This window comes from Mus pahari, chromosome 1 (assembly GCF_900095145.1).
Source record: "Mus pahari chromosome 1, PAHARI_EIJ_v1.1, whole genome shotgun sequence".
NCBI lineage: Eukaryota > Metazoa > Chordata > Mammalia > Rodentia > Muridae > Mus > Mus pahari.
Genome location: NC_034590.1, coordinates 7921801 through 7946427, shown reverse-complemented (window position 1 = coordinate 7946427; position 24627 = coordinate 7921801). Strand labels below are relative to the sequence as shown.

The following is a 24627-nucleotide window of genomic DNA, read 5'->3' as shown; positions in this document are numbered from 1 at the left end:
TTTTTTTTTTTTTTTTTTTAAATTGAACTTTGAGCTGACTGATGCCTGTACCTCTAAGCCAGAGGGGTGACAGAAGTTCCTCAGATACATCAGGTAGGCTGTGGCCACAAACCACAGGGAACTTAATCACTCTAACTTGAAGTCTAAACTGGAAACCTTACTCACTTAGCAGGAGTCAGAGGGCTCTCCCCCAGGTCAGTCCCTGACACGGTGTGGAGGAGAGACCTGGATGTCAGGAGAGAGGAGGGGACCTGTTTGTCCCCAGCGGGGTTCTGATCACTCCATCCTGCATGGACTACTGGTCCCAACCACATTGTGAGCCTGTTGGATTCGCTCCTTTCCTCTTCAAAGCATTCGAGATTGATTGCCAAGCCTCGCCATGAATCAAGAGAGAGTCACTCCTCATTATCTACTTAGAATTCCCCAGGTTCTTCCTACAAAACCATCCCTCAGCTGTTTGATCTCCCAGCCACCAGCACTATCTCCAGGCATGCCACCCATCACGGCAGCCACCAGACACTTTTTTCTCCGAGGCGCTTTTCTCAGGACCCAGATGAATTTCCACCTTTCTCTGGCTTTAAGACGAGCTGCCGAGATAAATGATTCAAAGACTCTGGCTGTTGCTAGAAATATATAGACTGTGAAAGCTGCTTCTGCATAAGCCAGCATAAGGGGGGCCAGCGCTGGCTAGCACGCTGCCACTGCTGCTGCCACCGCTGCTGCTGCCGCTGCTGCTCTGGCCATAGCCACATGCTCTCTGCAGTGTTTTCATGTGTAGACTGATGAGGCTTGTGCAGCCTGTATGGCCAAGCCAGGCCAAGCCCCTGCTGCCTCCTGCACAATGCCACTGACAATCGCAGGGCATATGCCAACTGACTATGGTTAGCAGGAGGGAGGAGGCATCCTGTTTGCATATTGTATCCAAAAAGAATCTTATCTCCAGTCCTGCTGCTAGCACCCTCTTGCCTAGAAAGCAAGCCCTTGGCCCACCACAGGGCATGCTCAGCTGCTCGTCCCATCCCATCCCGGGGTGAGGCTCTGCAGGCAGCCTTCCACCTCCTCCCTTCACAGTGCCAGTCAGGCTTTCTCCACCGATGGGAAGCCATACAGCTTTCAGGTGAATCTTTCTCCTCTGCCATCAGCTGCCTAGGAAGGAAGGAACTGAGTCTGCTTCTCTTGCTTGGATAAACTGGTAGAAAATAACACAGCACAAATGAAGCTTAGCTGGGTTCAGCCACCCAGGCACCTGTCATGCCAGGGGGCAGGGCAGACATGAAGAGCCTTCTACCAAGCAGTTCCAGGAACTCCATACTGGGAGTGCCACACACTCCTGTTCCTAGATAGGATGGCCCAGAGAAGGCCCTGTGCAGCCACAGTGCTGCTGTTGAAGGCTGAGTGACATGGGAACTGCTCTAACCCTGGTGCAGATACAGAAGGCCAGGGCTTGCCCCTCATAAGCTGGAAGGACTCAGAGTGCTATTAGAGACCCTGTGTCTATATAATGAGTGCTAAGAGGTACGTGTGGGGGTGGGTGTAAGTATGTGTGAGTATGTTTGAGTGTGTGAGATAGTGTAAGAGTAGTGAGTATATGAGTGTATATGCGTGTGTGATTGTGTGGGAGTGTGTATAAGCGTGTGAGTGTGTATAAGTGTGTGTTTGTGAGTTAGTGTGCAAACATGAGTGAATATGTATATGAGTGTATGTGAGTGTATGAGTGAGGTGTGTGTGTGTGTGTGTGTGTGTGTGTGTGTGTGTGTGTGTGTGTGTGTGTGCAGGATCAGGTAGGGATGCAGAGTTGAGGTCATGACTCTTTCTCATAGAACCAGGTTGTTAAAGACTGTAGAATTCATGTGAAGGCAGCTGGCTAAGTCTGCAAGCAGCAGGCAACCACTACAGGCCCTTTCCTATACCCAAACCCCTACCAGGATTCTAAAGTTGCTATAAACCAGGATACCTGACAAATGCATTTTCCTGCAGGCAGGACAGGATCCTGATAGTACAGTCCCCCGGCTGGAGGCCTCTGGACAATACTGGGTACCATCCACCAACATCAGCAGCTGGCTCCCTGGGTGTCAGAGCCTCTTCACACTTTCCAGGGAGTGGGGAGTCACACACTTTGTGTTGCAGCTACAGGCACAGCAGCTGTGTCTAAATAGGGGGAGGCAGTCAGCATGCTGACTGACTGCCCCAGGCATTCTTCATCTACTTGCTCTAGGTCAGCCATGGGAGTCTGGGTCCCACCCTATAGCATGCTCTTGGATGGATGCTGTAAGAACCCAGAGGGCTCACAAGATTCCCTGTCTATGCCCCTTGACTGAGTGAAGCCAAACACAGCCTGAGCCATGGGCAAGACAGTGGCTAGCATGGCCTGGGAGGCTCCATTGCCCCAGGAACTGGGGTCTCTCCAGGAGGAACCCTCTCCCCGCCCTGCCCTGTGTACCACAAAAACTAATTCCAGGTTTCAGGAGCAGATGTGTCTACTGGTGGATATGGAAACACCTTTCAAAGTTCCAGGGTTAAACCCATCATGACATCCACAGAACTCAGAGCTGGGAGGGGAAAAACTCCCAGCCCAGAATAATTGCTCCCACAGGGAGCGTCGTTTTGCACTGGCGTGTACAAGGTCTGGATGAGAATTCTCTAAAATCGGCAAGGAAGCTGGCGGCTAATCATAACTGTCTGCCTGTGCCAGGAGCCAAACTGACATCACCTCCCCTCTGGGACAATCCTCCTCAGACCCCACACGGTTCCACAATGGCTCCTGACACCAAGAAGGGAGGACCAAGCTGCTGTGAGATAGGCTTGGGATCTACCAGGGGACTCCTTTTGGAGTGTGTTAGGAAGGGTGGGGGCTCCTGGGGTGGGAGCAGGGCTCACTCAGAGGCTCAGAGGGCCCTGGCAGGAGCAGAGCCCACCAGGCATTTAGGCACAAAACACAAAGCCTTTTTATTTTTCGCCCATAGCACTTCCCTTTTCTTTTTAAAAATATGTGAACCTTTAGACTCCCCCTTCCCCGCCCTTGTCTTGATAGAGACATTGGTATGAGAAATCTTTTTTATTTAGGAGAGAATCAGCATTCTATGTGACAGAAAGTCAGTCTGGGGGGAGGAGGAGAGACTGGGGGGGGGAGAAAGGTGGGAAAGGAGCTTGGGGAGGGCTAGGGGAAAGGTTTGGGGGGTGTCAGAGGGAACAGTTCGGGGAGGCCATGTCCTGCACCTGTCACCACTACTGAGTGCTGGGATTAAAGGTGTTTGCCACCACAACCGGCTGAAATGGCATAATATAATTACAATTTCAAAAAAAAAATCAAAAATTATTATAAAAAATCCTAAAACATTGTATGAACCAAACTGAGGATGTCTACTAAGCAGAACCCAGAGGCTTAATATAAACTCTGGCCTTCACCATGATAAAAAAAAAATTCCTCATGGAGTTGTCGTGGTGGTAAAGGTCTATTACTCCAGTTACTGAGGAGGCAGAGGCAGGAGGGTAGCACATTCAAGGCCTGCCTGAGCTAAGGAATAAGATCAAGAATGGTCTGGACGCTTAGTGAGACCCTAGGAGGCAGAGGCCTGGGCTTACAGAGTGAGCTCTAGGACAGCCAGGGCTATAGAGAGAAACCTTGTCCTGGAAAACAAACAAACAAACAAACAGAAACAGAGGAGCAGGGGTGTGGCTTAGCAGGAGGAGCAGGGGTGTGGCTTAGCAGGAGGGTGCAAACAAGTGTGAGAGCCCCTAAGTAACCACACTCCCTCAGAGGCTGGCCCACAGGGGCCAAAGTCTACCTTTACAGCTGCCTTAAAGAAAAGGCAGGCAAAGCTAACCCCAGATGGTGAAGATGTTTGAGGAAAGGAGGTACACAGGCAGCTCACATCCCACTCCTTAGCTCTTTGGGGGTTCACCTCCCACAGTCTGTCTACAACTTAAATAGCCACTCCCTTTCTCCTGTACCTGAGCACCTCCAGAAAGCATCCTGACCCACCTGACAGCTCAGTCAGCTGAGTGGGTGGGGCCAGAGCCACAGTGTCTGTTGTGGTGAAATAAGAAATCTCTCCTCCAAAGCTCCAGTGTGAGCTCTGCCCCAGCAGGCCCTGCTGAGACTAGGACAGTAGGGTCACAGTAAGGACAGTAAGGACAGTAAGGTGAGTTCATAGCTTGGCTGTGAGGAGGAGGAGGTGGGAGCTGGCTGGAGGAAGTCTAAACAGACAGCCTAGCCTTGTTTCCAGTGGGCTCTGCTTCCCGGCTTCCACGGGTGGACAACCGTGTTCCTCCACAAACTTCCTCCATGGCCTACACGCAAGACCTGGTGGGTCGTGGACTGAACCCTCCCACACTTAAGCCCAGATCAATCGTTCCTCGTGTAGACGTCCTCAGATGTGGTTTAGTTGCAGTGATAAAAAAACTCATATGTCCCCTGTGGGGAATGGGAGGAAATTTAGAGACAGCCTCTGACATGTGAGAAATGTTTTTTTTTTTTTTTTCTATCAAAGATGGCTAGACTCCTGAGGACAAATATTCCCATAGCCTCCTCCATTTTGTAACACTCTGCGGTGACCCTGAACGCTCCTGAGACCTGCTTTGCTATCATGCCCTGCCCCTCGTGCCTGCTACGAATCAGCCAGCTGTGTCAGACTCTGAGCTCCAGCTCCCAGCAGTGGGGTTGAGAGTCAGGTTCGGATCCTAGTACACCTCTTTTGTGAAAGGAAATTGCCTGACTGGGTTACCTGACCTCTGTTCTCCTGTTTCTCTGTGACAGTGGGTATATTCTTTTCCAGGGCTAGTGTGTGTGAGGTGGGTGGTTAGGATGTGGGAGCACAGTTGCAGTGGGGCTTGAGCTGGGAGGGGTTACATCACAAACTCAGCAATTCACCGGCGAGTGGCAGACCCGGCGGAAGAAGGTTATAGGAAGTGGACCTGGAACTCCCTGCTGGTGTGGGAATGGGGTTTTACACAGTCTGAAGGTCTCTGCATCTGTGTTAAAGATCTGCCAGCCTGCTTGATTCTGACAGAGCAAAGCACAATGACTGTGGAGCAAACCTAGGGCCAAAAGCACTCTGGGTTATCGCTAACAGCCAGTTGCCTTGACTTCTGTATCTGACCCCACATTCTTCTGACTCACAGGGAAGCTTTTCAGAATACAGAGCTATGCCTCGCTGACCTCTAGCTCTGCCACTCCTAAGGACATCAGAACACTGTAACCACCAAGGTACTTGGTAATGTGTTGATACACAACTTTCTTTTGCTTGGTGACTATAAAAGTTCAGGTAACCTCACTTCTGCAATGAAACAGCATTCAGGGCAACCTCAATCCATGTTTCTGGGTCATGGTCACTATTATTTGGCTCAGAATAAGGCAGAGTCAGGATTTTATATAAACAAGAGAAAGGGCAGTAGTCCTCGTCTATGAGAGTGGGGATTTCAAAGATGCACAGAGACAAAGACAGGCATCATGGGAGCTCTCAGGGACAGCCTCAGGCCTGAGTGCACGGCTTCTGCCGGCACCATATTACTTTAACATGGAAAAAAGCCACAGAGAGATGGGGGTTGGAGGACTTGTCTAGAGCGGCATGATAAACCATTCATTCCATCACAGGTCTCAGATCACATGACCCCCTGAGGGGTTAAAAGCTTACTGCTGAGGAGTGGCCAGAGGGATAAGGATGTAATGATGTGCCATGTGCTACTGCCAGTTGGGTAGGAATACCAGCCCAGGAGGCTGCAGGCAGAAGAGCCTCTCAGGCAACGGCCTTGACTCCCTAAGCCTGCTACACACATTAGTCAGGGGCTGCCCCTCCTCCCCTCATCTGCTCCTGTGTTACATGCGGTGGCTCCTCTGGCCAGTGTTGATGGACCGAAGTCAGAACCCACCACTCTAAATCTTGCTATTTATGACGAGAGGTGCCACCCACTGAAAAGCTTTGCCAGAGCCCTGCTCAGGCATAGACCCAAACGGCCTCCCTAAACTTGTCTTCCAGTGTCTGGCAGGTGGACAGGTTTACCCTAGACTCTCCAAGTATCCGCCTTCTGACCAGCACCACGACAGAGCCATGGGAAAAACCATCTCTCTCAAGAATCCTGGGGGCATCTGTCTAGGCACGGAGACTAAAAGTTCTCTGGAAAAGAGCAAGAGCGTAACTTGTCAAAGACCTCAGTTTTGAAGGGGACAGAGACTCAAGACCCATTTATGCCATCAGCGAGCAGAAAAGCCTCTCCCACATGAGATACTCCAAACATAGAGCCAAGACTTAGCAAGCACGAGGCTTGTAAGTAAAGGGCACAAATAGCCTCAGGTTGTTGTTCAGCTGTCATCTAAGCCAGAGTTCAGTTGTGCTCACATGCAAACAATATCCCAGTGGGGCTTACCGAGGGGATATTCCCTTATAGCTCTGAGGAGAGATGGAGAGGGTCCTGAGACCCTCACCAGAATGTCCAACCACTCCTGCTGATCAGCACATTGACCAGCACGTCTAATTCTAATTCTGCCCTAATCACACATGGTCTTGGGGAGGGCTCAGAAGTATACAGACTAGGAAGAACTAGAGAAGGGTTCTCCATGCATGAAGCCACGAGGAAGACAATATGCTAGGTACTGACCTTCTGGTGTCACCCACACTCCTGCCTGTAATCCCTACCCACTGCTTATAAGCCTAATGAAGTGGAAATGCCAAAGAACTGCTCGTGAAGTTCCTGAGGCAGCTTGCCGAGATTCTGCAGCCTTGCCTTAGGCTGGTTGGTGAGCCTGTGGTTTCCTCAGGATTGAACTACAGCTGTTGGTTTGTGTGTGATGTCTGCCCGCCTAGAGGAATGGTCTACAGCTGCTGAGTTGTATTTGGTGTTTGCTATGGGACTGAACTGCTGCCAAAGAAGATTGAGATCACCCCCAAAGAACTATTGCTACACAGGTCCACTTTCCCCATATCCTAATAACTTTCTTACACTACCTCTGGTGGGTGGTGGGTAAAAGGAGAGGTTGAACACTTATTAAAGTAGGTTGCAAAAATTGTATGTCTATAGGTGGTGCACAACATGGGGCCATATCCATTCACAAACACTTCCTAGATATACCAGCAGTGGCACAACCTAACAGGAACAGCCAGGCCTCAGCTGAATCAGCACGAGCCAGAGGGAGGTATTCGGACAGCAGGAACGCCAGGAGGCGTTCTCTGTCATGCCTCTCTCAACAAAGCGTAGGTCAGTGAAGATGCAAGACCAAGAGCTGTTGCACAGCTAGCTCCACAAGCAAGCCCCTCTCACAATCCGTTGAGTCCTATTTATAGTCCCTCCACACATCACATGTCCTCCATGGGTCTTGCCTCACCATGTGTCTTTCCTCAGTACATGTATCAGCTGACCTCATTCTGCCAATCGGCCCAAGTCCGAGGAACTGGCAAGCTGCTGCAGGCACCTCACGAACAGTTCTTTGGCAAGTTTCTCTCAATGGTGGCATTACCACTTCAGCCTAATAAATTCCTTGGTTCTCCAGAGTGAACTCTGATGGACTAGAACCTCACTTTGAAACTAGGACCTTAGGAGGAGGGGTCCTAGGGAAAGAATTTTAGCAACACAAGTTTAAATCACTGTAAAAGTAACACGCAAAGCAATTCAACTAAATATAAGTTGTATAAAACCCATCACAAAACCACACAACTAGGAGGTAAAAGGAAAAGAGATTGAAAGGAGAGTGTATCTTTAATTGAGACAGAGATATGAACTTAATTTTAACTCAGACAGACTGCTGAGAAATGCAAGTCATCTGTTTCTTGATTTCCAGGAGACTCCACAGTGAAAGCAGGATGCGCATGAAAGAACACGAAGGTCACTTCAGCGGCTCAAAGCAGCAGGAAAGTTAAAACAGAAACCAGGAAGCATCCAGGAACGGCAGGGAAGAGAACAGGCATGCTGCCTGCCCCGGAAATGTGCCAGGGAAGAAATTTTCTGCTTTTTTTTTTTTTTTTTTCCAGTGCTAAGGTGCCATACCCAGGGCCTTGCACATGCTCAGCCAGTGTTCTGCCACAGACCTACACCCCAGCCTACCACAGTAATGTGAATGGCTCTGCTAGCACAGTGAGAACCTTCTATTTGGAATAAACTCCAAATTAGAAGCAACAGAAGACATCAAAATAAAGGAAGAGGACGAGGGATATAGCTCAGCCAGCCATGTGCTTGCCTGATAAGCATGGGGGCCTGAGTTTCATTCCCAGAACCTATCTATATTAAAGAAACAAAAACATCTAGGAATAGCACCTCTGTGTCTAAAGCCTAGAGCTGGGGGGGGGGGGGGGAAGCCAGGCGGACCTGGGGCTTGCTGGCCAGCTAGCATTTACAGTGAGTTTCACTGTAAAATAAAAAGGCTCTTGGGATCTATTCCCAGCACCACAAAATAAATAACAAATAATAAACAAGGAAACATGGGGCTGGAGAGATGGCTTAGAAAGTTATAAACACTTGCTGCCCTTGCAGAGGACCTGGGTTCAGTTTCCAGCACCAAAAGGTAAAACTCCAGTTCCAGAAGATCCAATGCCCTCTTCTGGCCTCCACAGGTACTGTATACATGTGGTGCACTTTCAAGCAGGACAAATTTGCACACATGTAAAAACAAACAAACAAACAAACAAATAAATAAATCTGGAAAAAAAAAATCCCAGATGCAGTGACACCTGCCTTTTATCCCAGCACTTAGGACACAGAGGCAGGGCAGCTAACTAGGGCTACATAGCAAGATCTTGTCTCAAAAAGACAAAAAGAAGAAAGCAAAAACCAACAAAACAAACAAAAACAAGGAAACAAAGACAGCAAGAAACCTAAAACAAAGAAAGCATATAACAGCACTAACAAAGTCATATACAAATAAAATTCTGATCAAATAATTAAAAGGGAGCTCTTGTAACATGTGACAAGGTAGACTATAACCCGCAGCCCACATCCCTCAAACTGCTCATCAGGAAAGGATGCGACAAATCCTGCCACTCATGAGGGGAGTTCATGAAGTGCATCTCTCCATCTGAGAGCAAACACAAGGAGAGAGGGGAAGAGGAAAGAGAAGAGCTGAGACCAGAACCTGATGGGTGTGCACTACAATATTCACTCTAAATTAAAAACTAAGCAAGTTTAGTTCTCTATAGAACTCTGACAAAGATACTATAAAATAAGCCACAAAGAAAAAAATCTCAAAGTGATTTTTTTTTTAAACAAAAGGCCACATCTTCTTACAAATGGTGACAAACCCAGTGACTAATAACAAAAAGTTAACCAAGAAAAACCCAAGCACATCAATCTGGAACAAATTAGTTCATTTCTCGGGTCAAAAAACAAATCAATCAAAACTTACAAAATATGATCAAAGGTGCTCAATAGCAAGTTAGCTCAAATCAATTGATTATATGAGAAGAGAGTTAAGATTCATTCAGACAGGTTTAACATGGATATTCACAAGGGGCATCTGGGAGAGAGGAGAAAGGACTTAAGGATGAAACTGGAGATCCATGATCAAACAAACAACAAATCCAGAAAAGAAATTCAGGAACGGATTGACTGTACGAAGAGATCAATAAAGCAGACCCAACTGTTACAAACTGATCAATAGAGGGAGAACATGGATTCATAGCAGGAAAGTCAAAGAAAATATACCTGTGGATATGAAGAAGAAACTTTACAAATAGGGGAGCATAAAATGAGTAATTTCCAGTTCTTGGTGAAACCTTTCCAAGAAGCGATCCTACACCTATGCTCCAGGTGAGAGCCTGCAGTGACCAGCTCTGTAGGAACCCCACCTGCAAGACGGGGTCACAGCGTCACAGGATGTCAGCCTTTTGCGCTTTCTATATTGTTTCCCAAAAAAGAAAATACGGGGTGGAGGTGAGCTTGCCCTACCTATACCTTGACCTTAAATGTGGCTAAGGGGGAAAAAAGGTGCTTGGAGCTAAATCTTCTGAGACTATATGAAATGTGAATGGCACTAATAAGCCAACCCCATAATGGCAGATAGTAAGTCACAGTACTGATATCGACACTCACTGAATCCACTCAACCAGGCTATGAAGGGTTATTAGCAAAGATCTCAGATGAGGAATCAGAGGTACAATGTTATCAACCTGACTAATGTCACACAGCTGGTTAAGTGGCAGAGCTGGAACCCAAACCCAGGATACTCATCTCTAGGAACACCAACCACAAAACTACAAGACAACCCTCCGACTCCCCACCGACACACAAACACACAGACAATTTCAACTTGTTTAACACAGCAATGTACTCAGCAGAAAAGAGTGTGTGCTAGGATGCTATTCTGACTCTGAATAGAAGTCTGCTGTCAGTCACCTGAGGTACGCCTTCACCTAAACCTTGGTTGTTTTCTTTAAAAAAAAAAAAGTCAATACTTATATGTAAGCATATGTATACCACAGGTGTGCAGGTGCCCACAGACACCAGAAGACAATAACAAATCCCTCAAAATTGGAATTACAGCTGTAAGCCACCATGTGGGTGCTGGGAACCAAATCCAGGTCCTCTGTGATAGTAGCTGGTCTCTCTCCAGCTCCAAATCCTGGTTTCTAACATGATTCTCCAGTAACAGCAACTAGCATGCCTTAGAGAAATGTCTCCCTCAAGGGCTTGAACAAAGAATATACAAGATGAGCCTGGAGCATCTTGCAATCAGAGAGAAAGCCAAGGGAGTGCTCGTAAAGCAAAATGACAGGTGTTTATCAAAGAGACACAGGAGCCAAATGAAAGAGCCTTCGGCTCTCAGAGTTAGAACGACTGGAGCATTGAGATGAATGGCCTGAGTCCAGACTGCAATCCAAAATCTAAACTAAGCATCCAAGAGTCTAAATAGAAATGAGTATAAAACGCTGAATAAATAACCAGGAGAGAAGAGAGCACTGTGTATCTAGGCTTCATAAATAAGGCATTGGGGTCCCCCTCAAGGAGGTGGAGCTGACCCACCCCCACCCCTGTGCCTATGTGCAGCCTGTGCACAGTGCCCTCTCACAAAGTAAGCTAGTGGAAAGGGAAGGGAGGGAGTCACCTCACAGGAGAAACCAAACAAGCCAAACCAAACCTAGGCAGGTGACCAGGTCCACACCGACAGGCACGCATCAAGGGACGGCTATTCCTCGTGATTTTTCTGATGACTGTGGCATTGTACTTCCTCCAAGTATCACATAACCCCAGTGTAAGCCTGAGGAGCTAAAACGGGAGACAGACACCCTTCCCATCATCTCAGCCTGGCTCCTTACAACTGTCAAGGTCGTCACAGACAAGGGCAGGCCGAGGGAGCTGCAGGACACTGAAGAACTAGATTCCATAGGGTCTCCTCAGCCAGGACACGGGGCGACAGCTGAGAAACCAGAAGAGATTAGCGAACAGTAACCAGCTATCAGCACTGCTCCTGAGGAGCCAAACCTTCCACGGCAATTCCAGCAAAGGTGAAGACGATGCAGTGTGCCCACAACTTTCTATTACCCTCCCAACTCTCTAATCTAGAACTTTATTTAAAAGTAGTACTTCCTGCTCTTGCAGAAGACCCAAGTTTGGTTCCCAGTCCCTGATTCAGGTGGTTCAAAACCATCTCTAGCTGCAGCTCCAGGGGACGGATGCTCTCCTCTGGCTCCCCAGGGACACCCCACAGACATGGCATGCACTCACAGACACCCATAAATAGATAAGATAAACATGTTAAAGACCTCTCCCCCCCACATACACACAACCAAGATGCTTAAAAGGCAGCTGATAACATTCCACATCCTTTCCTGATACCATCTCCAACCAAGCAAGCCAGGAAGACAGTTTCCTTAAACTGATGATAAACACTATCTGAAATAAACAGAAGCCCCTTAGTGTTGAAACAGTACAGATCCACGAAAGCCCCCACTGGGTCCCTCCTGGGGTTCTGACTCCTCTGGCATTGGAAAGAATGACTCCTTTACATGATGTCTCTACAGCCTGGACTAGTTCATCACTTGACCATATATTAACAGAGAGCACATATTTACACACACTCATGAGTGCACTTGGGGTGAAGGTGGGGTGGGGGTGTTGCTGACCTCTGTCATGATGGGCTACCAAGGAATTGCTGGTAAGAAACCAAGATCAGGTCACCAAGGCCATAAAGGGTTTTCCAAACCCAGTTGTGGGCTCTCGGTGGCCTATCATCCCTTTTGAATGAGGTGTACTAACACACAGTTCTTACCCTTTGACTCCGGCTGAATGCAGCTGTGTCTGATATGGAAAGGACAGGCACCACCTAAGGGCAATATAACCAGGCTCACAGAGAAGGGCCATTAATCATCTCTTACCTGGTACCCAGGGTAGTCTGCACTCCAGATTTGTCCCCAATATCTCCTTCTCTTCAAAACCCAAGTATCCTTTACAAGGGGCAGACAGTAAACTAGGGACAGCCTCACTGATGTCCAGATATGCCCAGGCCGAAGCTAGAGCAGGTCAGAATGTACCTTAGCTGGAAAGTGGGTATCTCCAGAATCTCCCAAGAAGGAAACAGACCTCTGAGCGACACCCATCACCACCACCACCAATCTTGTTGAATGACTCATGAGGAGTCCCAACACTGGCTATGGACATACCAGGCTGGGTCTGACCTCATGCCCGGTAAACAAGACATCTGGGCAAGCCACAAAACAAGAGGAGGGCAGTGTGGGCACAGAGGTCACTCTTTAGAGATAGCAGTGTGCCTAGAGGGATGGTGAACAGGAATCGAGGATCTCGTCTTGGCTAAAACCAGCACTTGGGAGGCAACCATAGGAGGCTCTTGAATTGAAAATGGCTTTGTAGTGAGACTTTTGACAAAACTGAGGGCTGGAGCTATGGCTCAGTGGTAGTGTTTTGCCTATGTGCTCAGTCTTCTGTTTCATCTCCATGAGAAAGGAAAAAGAAGAAGGTGAGGGAGTAAGGATGAGGAGGAGAGAGAGGAGAAGGGGGAAAGAGGAGGAAAAAGAGACAAAAGAGGAAGATGAGGAGGAAGAAGAGGAGAGAAGGGAGCAGGGAAGGAGGAAGATGAGGGGAAGGGAATCAGCTCCAGCTAGAGCAGCCAGTGCTTGCCTACCCAGAGTGAGGGGTACAGTCAGGGGCCTACAGAGCCCATGTGCTGTAGGCTGCCTGCTGCTCTGCAGCTCTGACCTCCAGGACTTCCTCTGTCCTTACTGGAGCTAAAGTTTCTAATCCTTTAAAGACAAGAAGAACTGGTACCTGTTAAAGTAAATATGGCCAGGGTTTTGCAACTTGAGACCTTGGTACACGGGAAACTTCACCACTGCTGCAGCACCTGGAGACTTGGATGGAGTATCCAAGTTGGGGTTACTAGAGGTTTATGTGTATCTATGAGATGTGTGGTGTGAGTGTGCTAGTGTGTGTGGAGTGTAATGTGTGGACAGTGTGTAACATGTAGGGCACACAGAAGATGTGTTTGTGCAGTGTATACAGGAGCATGGGGGTATAGGGATGTGTGTGTGGCAGGTATCAGTGTGTAGCATGAATAGGTGTGACATGCATGTGATAATGAGATGAAGTCCCTCAGGCTTCTCCCTACCTCACCTCCCCAAATCTGGACATAACAGGCACCCTGATGACAGCAGACACATTTGTCCAAAGCGCAGGAAAAAGCAGTAAGACCTTTAATTTTAAAAATGCACCGCTGGGCAAGTTCTTCATTAACACTGGCCTAAAAGAAAAGAGGAGGCTACCACTGTGAGCTACTGCCTATGACAGGAACCCAGAAAAACCCAGTCCTAGTGGAGGGGATCCAGGTAGGGCTGAAGATTGTCAAGAGGGATTTCTTCACTGGGAAGAATGGGGTTGGGGGCAAGGCCATACCCACAGAACATAGTCATATCCACAGAACCTGTCTTCCTCACAGTGCCCACCCCCACAAGCTGTCATAACAGGACCCCAAATCGCTCCTTCACAGATGGGAATGGGGGAGACAGCAATCCCAATTAAAGTCCCAGGCTGTCAATGGCATCAAGTTATTAATCTCCTTGTAGTAAATGTGAACCAGGACCTGCTTACACAGCCAATTGAGCATGCTCTAAATTAGTGTTTGCAGGTAATTGATTCAGCTGCCAGCCCCATGCCAGTCAGCTACAAGCCAGTTACGCCACTAACATTAAATAATATGAGGTGGTAAAATGGACCGCCTGATTGGGCCCGGAGTCAGATGCTGGGCGAGCCCGATTCGTCCAAACATTAACGTCTTATTGGTTTAACACAATTTACTACACCTCGATTTTGGAAAATGATTTTCATTTCCTTGCTGGCAGGCATAGCACAGAGGAGAAGGCAGTGTCTTCATAAACGACATCAGCTAGCTTACGCTTTTTTAACATGCCCTCAAGATTGTATAATAAATCTCTGATAATTAAAAAAGGGGGGAGGGGAGAGGAACAGAGCTTAGACTGAAGTCTCTAGCTGGCATCCCTGAGTGGATAAAGCTGTTTTTCTGGTGCTGCCCGACTTCCACCCCAGCTTCCAGTCGTGGCTGCCCCACCCCTGCCCTGCTCTGTGGCCTGCAGGTTTGAAGGATGCCCACTGTGAGTGCAGAGCACCATCGGCACACATGGAAAGGAAGCTCACTTCCTTTTGCCCCCCTGAGTCCACAGCCCACATCACACTTGGGCTGCCCTGATCTATCTGACCAGTGGTCCAGTCTGTGCTAAAAGAGCCACATCCCCTGGATAGCCAACAACACCTGCTTTAGAAGACTCTGATCTCAACTTGAGAATAATCCTCAAGTCTCTAGTGGCATGCAGGATGTTAGAAAAATGGCTCAGATCCCTTTTTTCTCTCTTCCATCCATCTGTCCATCCATTCATCCATCCAGCCATACAACCTAGATATGTTTCTTGATACCAGCTACTGAATAGGGAAATGAGACATAAGTCCTGAGACATCTCCAGGTTCTCATTGACACAGACTGCAATGGTGCCAGAAAGTGGCCCAGGCAGTGACAGTGCCTATGGAAAGAGAGCTTGGGACTAAGAGTCAACCCAGTTCATGGTCACAGATGTCTCAGGGGCAGGGGAGTTGCCCTCTTGAAACCTAGGCAGTGACATCTTCAGATGTGATGACATCCACAGACAACTGTCTTTCCATTATGTCCAGGAGCCGACTTTGCATCTCATTCCTGTTACCACCTCTTCCACTCTTCCCCGTATGCCCATTCTCACCAGCTCCTTTATGCTGAGTTCTCAGGGACCCCATGATCAGGTGCTCCTACTGGCTGAGGCCCACAGACATATGCTATTTCCTGCCACAGTAGTGGTTCTTAATCTTAATGCTGTGACCTTTTAAAACAGTTCCTCATGTTGTGGTTATAAATTTATTTTGTTGCTACTTCATAACTAATTGTGCTACTGTTATGAACTGTAATGTAAATATCTGATCTATAGGATATCTGATATGCAACCCCAAAGGGATTAAGACCCACATGTTGAGAACCACTGCTCTAGAATCTAGCCATCCACATCTATTGTGGGCCACAGGTGGATGTGGAATGCACGGTACACATGAGAAAACCAGCTGCTCTTCATGCCAAATCTTTGCACTTGACACCCTCTGTTTACCTGTACACCTGCTAGTGTGCTGCCGAAGCTGCTCTGTCCATAACTCAGAGATCCAGTCACCAAGCTCCCCCCAGGATACCTAGCAGCCTAGTGTAATGCACAGCCTCTGTTTGAATCTTAGTCTAAGGAAACCAAGGAATCAAAAAAAAAAAAAAAAAAAAAAAAAAAAAAAAAAAAAAAAAAANAAAAAAAAAAAAAAGACAGTTTTTACATGAGTGTAGACCAAAGCAAAAGATAATACTAAGAAATTATAGTCAGGGCACTGGAGGGAGGGCTCAGGGGTCAAAAGCACTTAGTGATCCTCCAGAGGACCCAGATTTGGTTCCAGGACCACATCAGGTGGAGTTACTACTTGTAACTCCTGTTCCAGGGATCCACTGTCCTCCTCAGGCACCTGCATGCACATGGCACACATAAACTAACATACACATACACATACACACACACACACACACACACACACACACACACACACACACACACACACACACACGAGAGGAATGACAAGATGGCTCAGCAGGGGAAAGCACTTGTCTCAAAGCCTGACAACCCGATTTTGATCCTTGGGACTCAAGAGTCAGAAGAGATAATCTTCTGACCTCCACAGGCATGCGTGTCCCCCCCCACACACACACACACTAAACCTACTAACTAAATGCGAAAGGTCAGTCAGTCTTCGGCAGAAGAAGGAGACTGACTCTAAGGATCCTGTGGGCACCAAGCAGCCTTCCCAGACACCCCAGCCGCTTGCACCCACACCTCCTCCCCTAACATTTCAAACCAACTGGAGGTTACTTATAAGACCCAACACAATGTCCATAGTGGTTATATTGTGTAGCCTGCAGAAAGGCCTGTGCATGTTCGGTTACTGCCTCAAATTAAGTAAAAGTTTGTGCCACAGTTGGCAGGTGGCTGAATCCGTGATGCAGGATGCCCAGGTACAGAAAGCTGCTTGTATTGTTTATTTGTACGGTTAGACAGGATAATGGCAGGGTAGTTATAGAAAGGAAAACGTCTCACTGACTGAGACGTCTCCTGAAGTATATTTACATGGGAAATGACAGATGTCTGGGCTGTTCATATACACCAGCAAACCAAAACATAAACACAAAACTAAATAACAGTGGATGAGCACCTCGGGGTTCATTATGCCATAGAACTCCTTTACATTTCTGAAAGATGAAACCCCTCCATTATACTCAGGCACTCCTTGCTACAGACCCAAAGCCCATGTAGCCCTGCCTATGGGTCAGGGTCAGGGTCAGGGCTAAGGAAAGAGTGTCTCAGGGTCCCTTCCAGAGCCAACCCCCTACAGCACAGGGCACAGCTGACTGACAGGCAGAGGTGGTGGGAGCCCCATGCTGAGATATGCTATTCTTGCTGACTTCTTGGTTATTTTTATTTGAGGCATCTGTTATGGGTCACTATGAGTCAACTCAATTGGGAACAGATTTCTGGGCCAGTGCCAGTGTGAGGGGCTCATAGCTCCGCCTTCCACCCTGGGCTAGCCGATAGCTCTCATCTCAGATCCTTGAGTGGGAGGGGGAATGCTGTGCAAACTGCAATCAAAGAGGCTGTGCACGCCCTTCCCCAGTGTCCTTGGCGAGACAGAGGCTCCCTCAGCTTTGATAGACAGTTGTCACATGCCCTCTCCTGGGACATCACAGCAGCCGAGGAAAGCCATCTTAACAATTCCGTGTCCTTCAGGGTAAGAAGAGGGCTCCAGGCACTCAGCTCACCTTTCAGGGTCAAACTCTGAAAAAGGCCTCCATTTCCAAGCCCACAGTAAACACCCGTGTCACACTGGCCACTGCTGACCCCACCTGTGTGCCTCAATACTGCTTTTCACACTGATGCGGCAGGCAAGGCCATGAGGGTTGGGCCAGCATAATAGTCCTATCGCTGCTGCTATAATAAAATGCCCAAGGCTGGCTATTTTATAAAAGAAAAGAGGTTTGTATAGCTTATAATTTTGGAAGCTAAAAGTTCAAGATGAGGCTCACTGGTTTGGTTGCTTAAGAAGCCAGTGATCCGGGTGTGGCCAGGTTGGCTCTTTTTACAACAATCCTTTCTCAGGAACTACCTTTGAGTACAGGACTCCCAGTGACACAAGGGCCTCTCAATAGGCCCCACCTCAAAGGCCGAACTCTGGTCACATCACCACACTGTGGACCCAGCTTCCCTGGCTCCTTCCAAGGACAGAAACCCTTGGAAGACACAGCAGAAAAGAATCAGCTCCCCCTCACACAGGGCAGGCCTGATGGCCACCAGAGGGGTCTGGGGCTGTCAGCATGGGAAGGGGGTAACAGTTGTCAAGCACATTCAAACCCAGGTAGGAGAGGAAACCTGGGATGGGAAGGGTGACAAGTACATCTCCGGGTCACTGTGTAGTCACTGATGGGAGACTCAGGACAGGGTGGGGGATCTGATCTGGGTCCTAGAGCAGAGCTCAGCTTCCCCTGGCAGCGCCTGGGCATGCCGACCAGCGAGTGGCAAGCCTAATTGGAGCTGGAGGCGGACGGGGCTCTCCAGGGAGCTTTATGAGCCACTTAACCATCCCTCGACCCAGTCACCCAAGCACAGCAGACATAATGGAGTTGTTTACACATAAAAATGGCAAGCTGTTTTACTAGTGGCTTTTGGAGGCACGATAGCGGCTATTGGGTAAAGTTTCCCCCACAAATTGCAGAAACAAAGTCCAGGAGTGGAATGATGGGACACTAAACCAGCCTGGAAAGTGATCAAGGCCCATTACCATCAAACACTGCCAGGAGCCAGGGAGGTGGCCGCCACCAGAGGGACCGTAATCTCTGCCTAGGATCCCAAGGCCGCACATAATCCCCACTTGATCGCGTGCGTGCGATGCTCCAGTCCCTCATCTGTTACTTGCTTGGGGAACATAAATTGCTGGTTTTTTACATTTTCATCTTTACACAGAGACACACAGCTTACCTTTCCATCTCGTATTCCTTCATCCCCACTTTTACAGCCTTCATTACCTACAGGACGGGCATTAAGCAAAGACATTTGTATTAAGCAGATAAGTAACCCGGCCTTATAAATAATGTATAACACTTTTTCAAAAGCTCCTCTTTAAAGGAAAAAGAAGGAGGGTGATCTGTGCACAGTGGTGCAGAAAAGTGACAAATTGAAGCTCTGTAACAGCTCTACGACCCACAGAGTTTACGTGGACCACTGTGGAGCATCTTGGTTTGGAAGCCAATAAACACCATGCTATAGCTTGCAGGTGGCCAGAAACCTAAAAACAGAAGATTTGACCAAGATGTTTGGCGAATCCTGAATATTAAGACAGGGTCTTATTTATTTACTCACTTTTACCTGATTTTCATAAATAGAGAAATTAGCCAGAGCATGAGATAACACGGCCTTCTGACTATGGGTGTCATCTGTAGCACTAAGCTGGGAGGGTCCCTGAGCAGGCAGGCTAGCCCAGGCCCCTTGGATGGCCTTTAGTCTGTGGAAAATGGGTGATGGGCAGACTTGGTCAAGCACACCTGCAATACTGCAATGTGGGAGGTGGAGGCAGTAGGATCATAGCTTTGAGACAGCCTGGGCTACACAGTGAGCTCAAGGCCATCCTGGGATATATAGCAAGATGTTGTCATTAAAAACAAAAAGAGAGAAAAGAAGAAATGTGACTAAAGAATGCTTGCTGCTCACTCATGAGGACTGGAGTTTGGGTTCCAGCACTCACACTGGGTTCGAAACTGTCTGTAACTCCAGCTCCAAAGGATCCAGGGCGCTCTTCTGGCCTCCAAGGCTGTCACACTCAGATGTGCATATACTTACACAGCCACATGTAAACAAACAATAGTTTAAATAGAAAAAGAAAACAAAGATGTTGTGGTTTGAAACAGAATGGCCTCATAGGATCATAGATCTGAAGGTTTGGTCCCCAGGGAGCAGCAATTTGAAAGGATCTGTGTGGAGGTGTGGCCTTGTTGGAGGAAGTGTACCACTGGGGGTAGGCTCTGAGGTTACAGAAGCCCATGCCAAGCCCAGAGTCTCTTTCTTCCTGCTGCCTACAGATTTGGATGCAGAACTCTCAACTTCTCCAGCACTATGTCTGCCTGCGTGCCGTCACTAAATGCTTTCTTTTATGAGAGTTGCCGTGGGCATGATGTCTCTTCACAGCCACAGAGCACCGAGACAGGCAGCAGTGGGAGCTGGAATCACAGTTACAGATGGAAGATGCTATGACACACGCTGGGAAGTCTAGGATATCGGGAAAGCCCTGCTCTCTTGGAAGTGGGGGCCATTTGGTTAGACAGTCTGTGAGGACTGGGATCATGGCCCTCGTGAAGGTGGGTACCTTAAGTTGAAAAGAGGGAGCAGAGAGTCTCTATCTATGCCCTGCATCCACCGAGAGAGAGATTTCTCCCACCTTCCTTTTCCACGTCATCTATCTTCCTTACAGTTCCTGAGCCCTGCCAAAGCCATGACCCCACAGACACTTTTTGACCACTTGAGACACTGTTTGAACACTTGGCCTCCAGTGTGTGGGGCTGCTTCCGGGAGGCTGTAGAACTTTTAGGAGGTGAGGCCCGGCTGGAGGAAGCCGGGTGCCAGGGAGCTGGCACTGAGGGCTATAGCCCAGACAGCCACACTTCTACCCTAGTCTCTCTGCTTCTTGGTGGGCTGAGGTATGAGTAATCTCTGCATGTTCCTGCCTCCAAGGAGCCACCCATCACTCCACCAAGACAGATTGTAAGCCAGAACAAATCCCTCCTCCCTAAGGTCACTTCCTGTCAGGCGTTTGATCACAGCAATTAGCAAAGTCATTAATGAACTACAGAAGCTGGTGCCCAACTCACCTCACGGTGGGCCTCGCTGGAGATCCGATTTGTGTAGCGCAAAACCTCTAGTTCCATGTCTGTCTTGAACACTCGGCTGCAGAGAGGAGAAAAAGGCAGGGCCAACTCAATGATCTGGCAGGGCCAAGAAGACCTCCTCACAGAGACTGACCACCATCCCTGAGAACTAGGCTAGAGAAAGCCAACACCTGTGGCAACGTGTAATCCTGAGCTATCTAGAAGCCCTGTGGTCAGGGGAATGAGCAGCTGTCCCTTATCCTAGCACCAGCCGTAGGCAGGCAGCCTACAGCAATGATAGCTGGCAGCTGCTAGGGGCCAGACACACCCTGCCTACTTGGGTACCAGTTTCCCGAGTCATAGAATCAGAATTGGATCTACATGGCAGATGGGTTGGGCCTTACACTGAGGAGTACTGCTGGCATCCCAGGAATCTGTCCCATTGGCTGATGGTACCTGTAGTGGTTTGAATGAAAATGGCCCCCATATGTCCATAGGAGGTGTGGCCTTGTTGGAATAGGTGGGGTCTTGTTAGAGGAAGTACATCACTAGGAGATGGGCTTTTAGCTCTCAGAAGCTCAAGCCCAGGCCTAGTGGCTGACTGTCTCTGCCTGCTGCCTTCAGGTTAAGAGACTGCTGCACACTGCCATGCTCCCTGCCATGACATAACAGACTAAACCTCTGACAATGTAACCCAGCCCCAATTAAATGTAGTCCTTTTAAGAGATGTCCTGGTTATGGTGTCTCTTCACAGCAACCCTAGAAACAACAGTACCTCTTGTATCCTCCCCAGTTCTAGCCCTTGGAACAGCCCAAGTGTACCACGTGACTCAGGCCTTTCCCAAGACAAGGTTGGGTGGTAAGAGACAAAAGGGATGGTTGACAGGAATGAACACGGAAAACTGTTGGTCTACAGAGAGCAGAAGACATGAGAATGGAGGTGGTAATGAAGTGTCAGCAGGGGACCCTGAGGAGTCCACAAGCATGAAAGGCACCAGGAACACCAGGCAGAGACAGACTACGACATCCCGGGTGTGGTTCAGACACTCCACTCTTTGCCTTGGTTTCCTCATCTGCAAAGTGGAGATGATGGTAATGTTCGCCCAAAGGGATAAGACAAAGTCTCATGATTTAGCCCAGGCTGGTCTTGACTCTCTACAGTGTGTGTGCCCAGCACAGTCCTGGCACTGTGAAGGGACCAGTGCCAGGCACCTGGGAGAGCTGTGTCTGGCCCATGAGGAGAGCATAAAGTTGGAGCTGTTGGCTGACCTATACTGCTTGGCTTGAAGCCTTAGATGAGCTGCCTTAATCTGCATCAAAATAGAACTCCCATCCCTCAGTACCACAGGTGATTGCTTCTGGTACTCCACATCCCCCATTACACCCAAATCCACAAACTGCACATAGCCCACACACTCCTGGACTTAGAATCCTTTCTAGATGACTTACCACACTCAACACAAAGGGAATGCGGTATGAGGATTACTGTGTTGTTCAAGAAGAAATGACAAGAAAATGGGGCTCTGCACGTATACTACATTGTGGTTTAATTCTGCGAGGTCCTTGGGGACTCATGTTTTGATTACTTGCTCCCCAGATGGGGTACTGTTTGGGGAGATTCTGGAATTTTAAATAGGGACTAAATGGAAATCACTGGGATGGAACCTTAAAATATGCCTCCACTTCCTGTCAGCTCTCTCTGCTTCCTGGTTCGCCAGGGAGTGAACAGCTCTCTTCTGATACATACATGTTCCTGCAGCTATGATACTCTGCCCAGGAGCATCATAGGACCAAGCACCTATGGATGTAATTGTGAACCAGAACAAATCCTCCTTCTGACCTCCTCAGTGGCTTTGGGAGATATTTTGGTCACACAGATGCAAACCTACTGGCATAAGTTCAGACACAGCCACCACAGGACCCACTATAGAGCACGCAGACTATATGTGGAGTGGATGATATGCAGAAACCAGCACTGAGGCAGGACTGAGGGCCTGAGGGGTAGCAGAGGCTAGACCACAGCGTTCCTGTCTACTTCCTTTCAGTAGATTGAGCATGGTGCTCAGTGCTTGGTTGATTCAAGCATTGATTTTTAGAAAGTTCTGGAATTGTGGCTGACCGAACCCATGGAAATGGAGGATGAATGCATTGTCAGACACTGGAATGTTTACATTCCACCAGTCCTGCTCACAAAGCTGAAGATACCTCAGAAAATAAACATAGCCTCCTTTCTTCTTAAGTCACCATTTGCCACGGTCTCTCTGCTGTAGGTCCCAGGAATGGCAACAGACACTGGCCGCTTTGCCCTAACTCATCTCCTCAGGCACCAAGGCACTCATTTCCCAAGAGCTGAGAGAAGTGGGAGCCAACCAGTCCTCGCCAGGAGTCTCACTGAACCTTACATCACTTGGGATGTTGCTGTGGGACCAGCTGAGGTACGGATGTGTCTGTAGCCCAGCCAGGCCTGCTTCTTCACCACAGGCCTTTTTCAGTACACTTCCTGATCATTTATCTCAGCGATAGTTTCCCTGGGAACACAGCCTGAAAAGGCATCTTCATTCCCACTTTGCAGTCAGGCAAACTGAGACTTAGCCAAAACAGTATCAAAGACTGCATGACCCACTGTGCTTCAAGAACTCTGTTCTCCTTACACTTCACACAAAATCAGAACTCCACCCCCAAATTACTGACCAAATCCAACAGCAGAGGGTCATGGTTAACCACTCAAAAGCTCAGGAATGAGAGAAATAGTTCCAGGCATAGGCCAGCAAAAAAAGATAATGAATGGATATGAGGTGCCTTTAAGATTTATTCTTATTATTTTAAATTATGAGAATGCCTGTGTGTGGGTTTGAGCATGTAAGTGTCACTGCCGATGGAGACCAGAAGCGGATGTTGGATCCACCTGGCTGGAGTCACAGGTGGTTGAGAACCACCATGTGGGTGCTGGGAACTCAGGTCCTCTGCGCCTTGACCGCTGGGTATGCCTCCTTGACCACTGAGCCATCTCTCCAGCCCCTGGGACATTTTTAGAGAGTGGCATTGGTCTGAAAGTATAATTAAAAGCAGCAGAAGGTAAGGTGGTCAGCAAGTCAAGGAAATAAACTGTAAAAAATCAAGTGTTCAAACAAAGTATGTGGCTTTGAGAACATCCACGAGAAGTGGATGGGTTCATTTCCTCACAGACACACAAGACACTTAAGAATGCTCAATGATGTGGTAAATGAGGCATGAAGTCTTATCTGTAAGAGAAGAAAAAGGCAAATGAAACTCTGGATTAAATAGAGGCACAGAAACTACAGTGACTTCTCAGACATCGAAGCAACGGCACATTTTCCTTCCTGTGGAAGGGGGAGCTGGAGTCTCATGGTGGATTTAGCATCGTGGGCAGGGTAGGTCAAATCACAACTATTTGCATCCTAATAACGGCACACGTCCTACACAGTGCCGGTGGGTCTGACTTCCTGTCAACAGGAGACATGGATGTGAAGGGGCACACGAAATGCTCCTACACAAACCCAGAAGCTAGATCGCTTTACAGCACGGCAGTCACCCTTCTCAGAGGTCAGGGCTATCGTCCGGACCTGAACTGTCCTCATAGAGGCACCGTCCCTCCTCTACTCTGGATGTCTCAGGGATTTTGTCATGGTGGCAGAAAGCTGACTATCATTGGTAAGTAAATGTCTCTACATCCAGGGAAAATATGGGAACCATACTGGATGTGTCAAGGACAACTGGGGAAACTCCTGTTTATAATTGTTTTCTAACTTAAAAAAAAAAATAACTTCCTCATTAACATGTTTTACAGATGTATTTATGTGTGTGTCTATGCACCTGAGCATATGTATGTGTATCACATGTTTGCAGGTGCCTGTGGAAGTCTGATGATGGTGATGGACCCCCTGGATCTGGAGTTACAGGCGCTAGGAACTGAGCCCAGGTTCTCTGCATGAACAAGGTCTTGGGGTTTGTTTATATTGCTGAGATAGAACACTGGGACCAGAAGCAACTTGGGGAGGAAAGGGTTTATTTCATCTTACCACTTGAACTCCAGCATCCAGAGAATTCAGGATAGGAGCCTGGAGGCAGGAGCTGATGCACAGGAGTGCTGCTTAGTGACTTACTCCTCCTTGCTTGCTCCGCCTGCTTTTTTATAGCATCCAGGATCAGCAGCCTCGGGATGTTTCCACCCACAGTGAGCTGGGCTCTCCCACATGAAT

At 48.3% G+C, this 24627-nt stretch overlaps 1 protein-coding gene across 1 annotated transcript in view; it reads right to left on the bottom strand.

Annotated features, from left to right (window-relative positions):
* Positions 1-24627, bottom strand: part of Pepd (peptidase D) — a 133876-nt gene that overhangs the window by 54984 nt on the left and 54265 nt on the right. Inside the window, exons 8-9 of the mRNA XM_021200673.2 lie at positions 20411-20486; positions 18528-18574 (exon numbers count right to left, since the gene is read on the bottom strand). Of these exons, the coding sequence (XP_021056332.1) occupies positions 18528-18574; positions 20411-20486 (123 nt within the window). The remainder of the gene's footprint in view (positions 1-18527; positions 18575-20410; positions 20487-24627) is intronic.